At 37.8% G+C, this 8438-nt stretch overlaps 1 protein-coding gene across 1 annotated transcript; it reads right to left on the reverse strand.

Annotated features, from left to right (window-relative positions):
• Positions 1-208: 208 nt before the first annotated feature.
• Positions 209-2044, reverse strand: LOC307181207 (eukaryotic translation initiation factor 4B-like; the record flags this gene model as incomplete). The annotated part of the gene is given in 3 exon segments (XM_079946611.1): positions 209-820; positions 824-913; positions 917-2044. Coding segments are annotated over 3 exon segments (1830 nt in total).
• Positions 2045-8438: the final 6394 nt, after the last annotated feature.

Below are 8438 nucleotides of genomic sequence, written 5' to 3' on the forward strand. Positions count from 1 at the left end.
ACATTGGTGATTCTCCAGTTAGTTCAATATTTTAAAGGCTGAAGAAGCATGCAAAAGAATTTCATTTTGTTTCTTTTTTAAAAAAAAAGTTAAGAAAGGTATCCAGGAGATGGTGAGTGTTATTTTGTCTTGTCTGGATAGAGGTTTGACTTGCTCTCGAATGTTCCAGGGTGGTGAGAGACTAGGAGAAAGCACAGAATTCAGAGGTCTATTTGGTGTAATCTTCTCCCTCATTTTCATCTTCACCATCAACGGCAAGAGCAGCATACTTGCTTGCAGAACTGAACTTAGAGGCTGGATTTTCTTCCACTTTCTTTGTCTCAGGTGCAGATCTGGAGTCTTGATCCTTTTTGCCATCTTTCCTATCTGACTCCTTCCAGTGGTCTTTGTTCCCTCCATCTCCTGGACCACGGCTGGAATTTCCACTTTGGCCTTTTGGGGCACTCAGCCCATCTACTTTATTTTCATCTTTCCTTACTGGTCCTTCCTCAGATGGTTGAGCTGGAATTACTTTCCCTCCACCACTTGTAGGGAACTGCTGCTCTGTGTCTGAGTTCTGAGATTGAGCAGGAGGGTTAGAACTTCGCTTCACCCAAGCATTCTCCTTTGGTGGAGGGGCTGGCATTACCTTTAGAGGCTGTTCAGGTTTGGGAGGCTTAGAAGTTGGAGACTGACAGTCTTCTTCTTTATTGGGTGTTTCATTTTCTAGAGACTTCTCACTCTCTCTCCTTCGTGCATTTCTGCTAGATGTGGCTGAGGTCCCCATTTGTGATGACTCACTTCCTGTCCTCGATCGTTCCCGTTCCTGAGTTTCTTCACTTCACCAGCTTGGGTGTTTCTCCCGAGGCCATCGTTCTAGTTTTGGCTCATCCAGCTGACTCTGCAGTTTCTCCGGTTCCTTCTGTAGCCACTCTTATACTTCTCGTTCTCTAGCAGCTGTGTCAACAGGCTTTGCCCCTCCAAAGATAGAGGCTGCTCGACTGGACTGGGACGTGCTAGCAGCGGAATCATTTTCCTCAGGAGTACTCCGAGGCTTTAGGTTCAGTTTGGGTCTTTGGCGGGGACTTCTATCATCAGGCCTATAATCATCCCGAGAGTAATCGTCTCTGGAGCTCCATGACCGGTCATCTCGTCTGTCATATCTGTCTTCATAGTGGTCCCCGCCTCCTCTGTAGTCGTCCTCCCTATGGTACCCACTACCAAATGCTCTTCTGCCACTGCTTATCCTGGAATCGTAGCCTCTATCATAGTCTCTGCTGCCTCGGTCATCATAGCGATCTCGGCCCCCGTAGAGATCCATGTCCCGGCATGGGCCATCACGGTAACTGTCCTGATACCCATCACGATATCGGTCTGAATCATAATGATCTGGATACTTGTCTCCAAAGCTATCATCACCTCTTCTAGGTGGGTAGTCATCAAAGCTGTCTGTAACAGGATGGGCCCTCCAGTCTGTATCTGTTTTGTCAGAATCCCGATTTCTATCTCGGCCAAAAGAACGATCATCCCTGTCTTTATCCTGTGCTTGATCAGCAACGTCCACTCTAATTCTCCTGTTACCTAGAGACTCTTCATTGAGGCTCAGGTCACTGAACAAGGAATCCAGGTCCTCAAACTCAGCATAACCAAAACCTTTCAACCTCTCAGGATTGCTGGGTTCACATGGTAAACGCACTGCACTGATATTTAATCCTTTAAAGAATTCCTTAATGGAGTCTTCTGTCACATCATAGGGCAGGTTCCCTAGAAAAGCAGTGTAGGGTGGTGATTTGGGAAGACGGCTCTGGTCGATATTGGGTTCCTGAGCAGCCTGTGGAGCAGTGGGCAGGATGGAACAGTCAATTGGAGGTGCCCTATACATGTCATCATCATTACTATGCCAAGTGGTTGAAACATCTCCTTCTAGGTCATCTGTTTCATCAGCCCAGCTGACTGGTTTGGAGACATAGGTGCTTCCTCCACCAGTCCCTCCATCCTCAGCCAGGAAGTCTGTTAGGGAGATAGTCTTCCCCTTCTTATTCTTCTTTTTTGCTGAGGCCGCCATGTTGGGAGAGGGAGAGAGAACACAAAAGAAAACCACCTTTTATGACATTCCTGGAAGTGAAACAGCCAGGTGGTCTCAAGTAGGTTCTCTGCTTAGGATCTCACAAGTATGAAATAAATATGTTTGACAGTCTGAGCTCTTATTTGGGGGCTATAGGATGAATTCAATTCCAGGCTCATTTTGGTTGTGGCAAAATTCATTTTATTCAGCAAGTTGACTGCAAGATGACTGAAGTTCCCATTTAACTACTGACTGTTGGCCTGGGATCACTCTTAGCTTCTAGAGACTAGGCACTTTCTTTGGCTCATGACCCTCTAAATCTTCAAAGCCAAAAATTGGGTGATGAATCCTTCTTAAGCTTTGAATCTCTCTGACTACTTCTTCTACTGCATCTCTCTACTTTTAAGGGCTTGTGAGATTACTAAATGAAAGAGGTCATACACCAAAACCTACATATTGCATAATTTTATTTCTATGACATTATGTGTAAGGTGAAAGTATAGGGAGAGAAAACATATGAGTGGTTGCCATGAATTTTGGATGAAGATAAGGGCTGATTACAAAGGAATACACAAGATAATATTTTAGATGGTATAACTGTTCTATATGGTACTGTGCTTGTGGTTATATGATTATTCATGAAAATTAAAAATCTTTCATCTAGATGAAGGAGGAATCCAGAATGGAATACCAGCTATGAAATGAATCTAACTGTATTACAAATATATTACATGGCCTCATTGAAGGGTATGAAAAAGAAAAGAGCTGACCTAAGTAATGTTCAAAAACAGCGTTTTTGCTACATACATTACTATATGAGTTTAAGGCATGCAGCATAATGATGTGACATATATATTGTGAAATGATAAACACAATAAATTAAGTTTGTTCCATAATCTATAGCTACAAAAAATAAAAATTTTTTCCCTTGTGATGAGAACACTTAGGATTTACTCTATTAACAACTTTCATATATATTATAAAACAGTGTTAACTAGTCATCATGTTGTATGTTATATTCCTGGTACTGCTTTACCTTATAATTGGAAGTTTGTACCTTTTGACAACTCGCACACAATTCCTTCTCCCCCTAAACCCTGCATTTGGTAAACACACATTTGAACTCTTTTTATTAGTTTCTTTTTTTGTTTTTGTTTTCTTTCCACATATAAGTGAGGTCATAGAGTGTTTGTCTTTTTCTGTCTGACTTATTTCACTTAGCATCCATCCACATTGTCACAAATGGCAAGATTTCCTTCTTCTTGTGGCTAAATAACAGTCCACCACACACACATGCACACACACATGTCACTAATTTTTTCTTATTGAGATATAATTAACATACAATATTATATTAGCTTCAGATGTACAACACAACTCATATTTTTATACATTATAAGATGCACATCACAATAAGACAAGTTACCATCCATCACCATACAACGTGGCTGCAATGTTATTGACTATATTCCTTATGTCTACATTACATCCCCATGACTAATAGCTGGAAGTCAGTACCTCTTTATCCCCTTAACCAATTTTGTTAATCCCCTCACCCTTCACATCTCTGGCAACAAACAGTTTGTGCTCTGTATGTATGAGCCTCTTTCTGTTTTGTTTTGTTTGTTCATTTGTTTTGCTTTTTAGATTCTACATATAAGTTATATCACATGATATTTGTCTTTCTCTGTCTGCCTAACTTCACTTAGTATGATAATCTCTAGGTCCATCCATGTTGCTACAAATGGCATTATTTCATTCTTTTTCATAGCTGAGTAATATTCTTGTGTGTGTGTGTGTGTGTGTGTGTGTGTGTGTGTGTGTGTGTATCACATCATCTTTATCCATTCATCTGTGGATGGACATTTAGGTTGTTTCCATATAGGCTGTTGTAAATACTGCTGCAATGAACATAGGGATGCATATATCTTTTCAAATTAGAGTGTGTTTTTTGTTGTTGTTTTAGATAATATTTTCTTTTATTGTTTAGAGTTTCTGTGTTGTTTTTAATACCCAGAAGTGGATTCCCTGGACTGTATTGTAGTTCTATTCTTAGTTTTCTGAGGAAACTCCATACTGCTTTCCATATGGCTGCACCAAGATACATTACTACCAACAGTGCATGAGGATCCCATTTCTTCCACGTGCTCACCAATTGTTTTTTTTCTCTTTTATAATAGTTATTCTGACAGATGTGAGGTAGTATTTCATTGTGGTTTGGATTTGCATTTCTCTGATGATTAGTGATGTCGAGCACATTTTCATGTGACTGTTGGACATCTGTATGACTTATTTAGAAAAATGTCTATTATGGTCCTCTTCCCATTTTTATTCAGGTTCTTTTGGGGTTTTTTTATATTGAGTTGTATGAGTTCTTTATATATATTGGATATCAATCTTTATCAGATATATGATTTGCAAATATCTTCTACCAATCAGTAGGTTGATACTTCATTTTGTTAGTGCCTTCCTTCCCTGTGCAAAAAGGTTTCTAGTTTGATGTAGTCCCATTTGTTTATTTTTGTAATTGTTCCTCTTGCCTGAGGACACAGATCCAAAATAATATTGCTAAGACAGATGTCAAAGAACTTACAGCCTGTGTTTTCTTCTAAGAATTTTATGGTTTCAGGTATCACATTGAAGTCTTCAATCCATTTTGAATTTATTTCTAAATATTGGGTAAGACAGTGGTCCAGTTCCATCCTTGTGCACATATCTGGCCAGCTTTCCAAACACCATTTATTGAAGGGACTGTCTTTTCCCCACTGTATATTCTTGCATACATTGTTGAATATTTATTGGCCAAGTAATTGTGAGTTTATTTCTGTGCTCTGTATTTTGTTCCATTGATATATGTGTCTATTTTGCTGCCAGTACCATACTCTTTTGATTACTATAGTTTGTAGTATATTTTCAAGTATAGGAGCATGATACCTTCAGCTTTGTTCTTTTTTCTCAAGATTGCTTTAGCTACTTGTAGTCTTTGTGCTTCCATAAAATCTTAAGAATATTTGTTCATGTTCTCTGAAATATGCCATTGCTATTATGATAGGTATTGCTTTGAATCTATAGATTGTTTGGGTAGTATGAATATTTTAACAATATTGATTCTCCCCATCCATGAACACAGTATAGATTTCCATTTATTTGTGTCATCTTCAATTTCTTCAGTGTCTTCTAGTTTTCAGAGTACAACTCCTTGTTTAAATCTATTCTTCAGTATTTTATTCTTTCTGATGTGATAATAAATGGAATTTTTTTCTTCATTTGTCTTTCTGATAGGATTATTAGTGTATATAAATGCAACAGATTTCCATATATAATTTTGTATCTTGCAACTTTACTGAATTCATGTATTGGTTCTAATAACTTTTTGGTGGAGTCTTGAGGGTTTTTTATATATAGTATCATGTCATCTGCAAATAGTGACAGATTTACTTATACCATTCAAATTTGGATGATTTTTATTTATTTTTCTTGTCTGATTGCTGTGGCTGGGACTTCTAATGCTGTGTTAAATAACAATGGCAAGAGTGAGCATCCTTGTTTTGTTCCTGATCTTAGAGGAAATGTTTTCAGCCTTTAACTGTTTAGTATGATGTTTACTGTGGGTTTGTCATAAATGGCCTTTATTAGGTTGAGATATGTTTCCTCTAAACCAACTTTGTTGAGAGTTTTTATTATGAATGGATATAGAATTTTGCCAAATGCTTTTTTACATCTATTTAGGTGATCATGTGATTTTTATCTTTTTTTTAACGTGGAGTATCACATGGATTGATGTGTGTATATTGAAGAATCCTTGCATCTCTGGGATAAATCCCACTTGATCATGGTATATGATCATTTTTATTTATTGTTCAATTCTATTTGATAACATTTTATTGAGGAGTTTTGCATCTGTATTCATCAGAGCTATTGGCCTGTAATTTTCTCTTCTTTGTGGTATCTGTGTTTGGTTTTGGTGTCAGGGTAATTGTGGGCTCATAGAATGAGTTTGAGGGTGTTCATGCCCTTAAAGTTTTTGGAAAAGTGTGATAAGATAGGTATTAACTCTTCTTTATATGTTTGCTAGAATTCCCTGAAAAGCTTTCTGGTTCTGGACTTTTGGTTGTTGGGAGTTTTTGTTTTTGTTTTTATTGATTGAAATCCAGCAACTAGTAATAAGTCTATTCGGACTACCTATTTCTTCCTAATTCAGTCCTGGAAGATTGTAAGTTGCTAAGAATGTATCTATTCTTCTAAGTTGTCCAATTTGTTGGCATATAACTGTTTATAGTATTCTCTTATGGTTCTTTGTATTTCTTTGATATTGGTTGAAATTTCTCCTCTTTCATTTCTAATTTTGTTTATTTGGGTCCTCTCTCTTTTTTTAATGAACCTGGCTAGAGGCTTATCAATTTTGCTTCCCTTCTCAAAAATCCAGCTCTTGCGCTTCCCTGGTGGTGCAGTGGTTGAGAGTCCACCTGCTGATGCAGGGGACACGGGTTTGTGCCCTGGCCCGGGAAGATCCCACATGCTGTGGAGTGGCTAGGCCCATAAGCCATGGCCACTGAGCCTGTGCATCCGGAGTCTGTGCTCCACAACAGGAGAGGCCACAGTAGTGAAAGACCCGTGTACTGAAAAAAAAATCCAGCTCTTGTTTCTTTGATAATTTCTTTCTTGTTGTTCTCTAATTTATTTACATGCTGATCTTTAATAGTTCCTTCCTTCTGCTGATGTTGGGCTTTGTTTGTTCTTTTTTTCTAATTCCATTAGATGTAGGTTTTTTATTTGAGAATTTTCTCATTTACCAAGGTAGGCCTGTATTGCTATAAACTTCCCTCTTAGAACTGCTTTTTCTGTGTTCCATAGATTTTGTAAAGTTGTGCTTTTATTTTCATTTGTCTCAAAGTATTTTCTGATTTCCTCCTTGATTTCTTTATTTACCCATTGGTTTTCTAGTAGCATGTTCTTTAGTCTCCATGCTTTTGTGTTTTTTTCCAGTATTCTTCCTGTAATTGATTTCTAGTTTCATACCTTTGTGGCCTGAAAAGATGCTTGATATAATTTCTATCTTCTTAAATTTGTAGAGACTTGTTTTGTGGCCTAGCATGTGATCTATCCTGGAGAATGTTCCATATACAGTTGAAAAGAATGTGTACTCTGTTGTTTTTGGATCCAGTGTTCTGTAGATATCTATTAAATCCAACTAGTCCAATGTGTCATTTAAGGTCACTGTTTTCTCTCTGAATGCTCTATCCATTGATGTCAGTGGGATGTTAAAGTCCACTACTATCATTTTATTACTGTCAATTTCTCCCTTTATGTCTGTTAATATTTGCTTTATATGTTTAGGTGTTCCTTTATTAGGTGAATATATGTTTATGAATGTTATATCATCTTCTTCTATTGATCCATTCATCATTATATAATGTCTTTCTTTGTCTTTTGTTAGAGACTTTGCTTTAAAGTCTGCTTTGTCTGACATGAATATTGATACCCCAGCTCTCTTTTTGTTTCAATTTGCATTGAATATCTTTTTCCACCCCCCACTTTCAGGCTGTGTGTGTCTTTAGCTCTGAAGTAAGTCTCTTTTAGGCAGCATATAAATGGGTCTCATATTTTTATCTAATCAGTCTTTGATTGGAACATCTAGTTCATTGATATTTAAAGTGATTATTTATAGGTATGTATTTACTGCCATTTAATTACTTGTGTTCTGTTATGTGTGTGGGGGGGGGGGTGCAGTTTTTCTCTCTTCTTTTCTTCTTTATAAATTTTTCCCTTGTGGTTTTGATGATTTTCTTCAGTGTTATCCCTGTGTTCCTTTCATTCGAGATTTTGTGAATTCTTTTTCAGGTCGATTGACTATTTCCTCTTCATTTATTTGGTCTTGTAGGTTTTTAACTTACTCTTTCATCTGTAACATATTATTTTGTCATCTCATTTGTTTTTTGATGGGTGAGGCTGTGTTCCTGTCCTACTGGTTGTTTGGCCTAAGGCATCCAGCACTGGAGTTTGCAGGCAGTTGGGTAGAGCTGGGTCTTGGTGCTGAGATGAGGACCTCTGGGAGACCTCACACCACTTAATACTCCCTGGGATCTGAGGTTCTGTGTTAGTCCAGAGGTTTGGACTTGGCACTCCCGCCACAGGAGCTCAGGCCTAACCTCTGGCCTGGGAACCAAGATCCCACAAACCATGTGGTGTGGCAAAAAAAGAAAAAAAGGCAACAAACAAAAAGGAGCAGAACAAGAACAAAGAATAAAAAATTTAAAAAATAAAATTAGAATAAAAATATATTAGAAAAATATAAATATAAATGAACAACAACAAGGCAAAACAGAACCACAACAGAAAAAAAAGCCAGAAAAGGCCTTGGGAGTGTGTGGGGCTTAGTGCAGCTGGAGGGGAC

The sequence above is a fragment of the Stenella coeruleoalba genome (genome assembly GCF_951394435.1).
Source record: "Stenella coeruleoalba genome assembly, contig: scaffold_545, whole genome shotgun sequence".
Taxonomy (NCBI): Eukaryota; Metazoa; Chordata; class Mammalia; order Artiodactyla; family Delphinidae; genus Stenella; species Stenella coeruleoalba.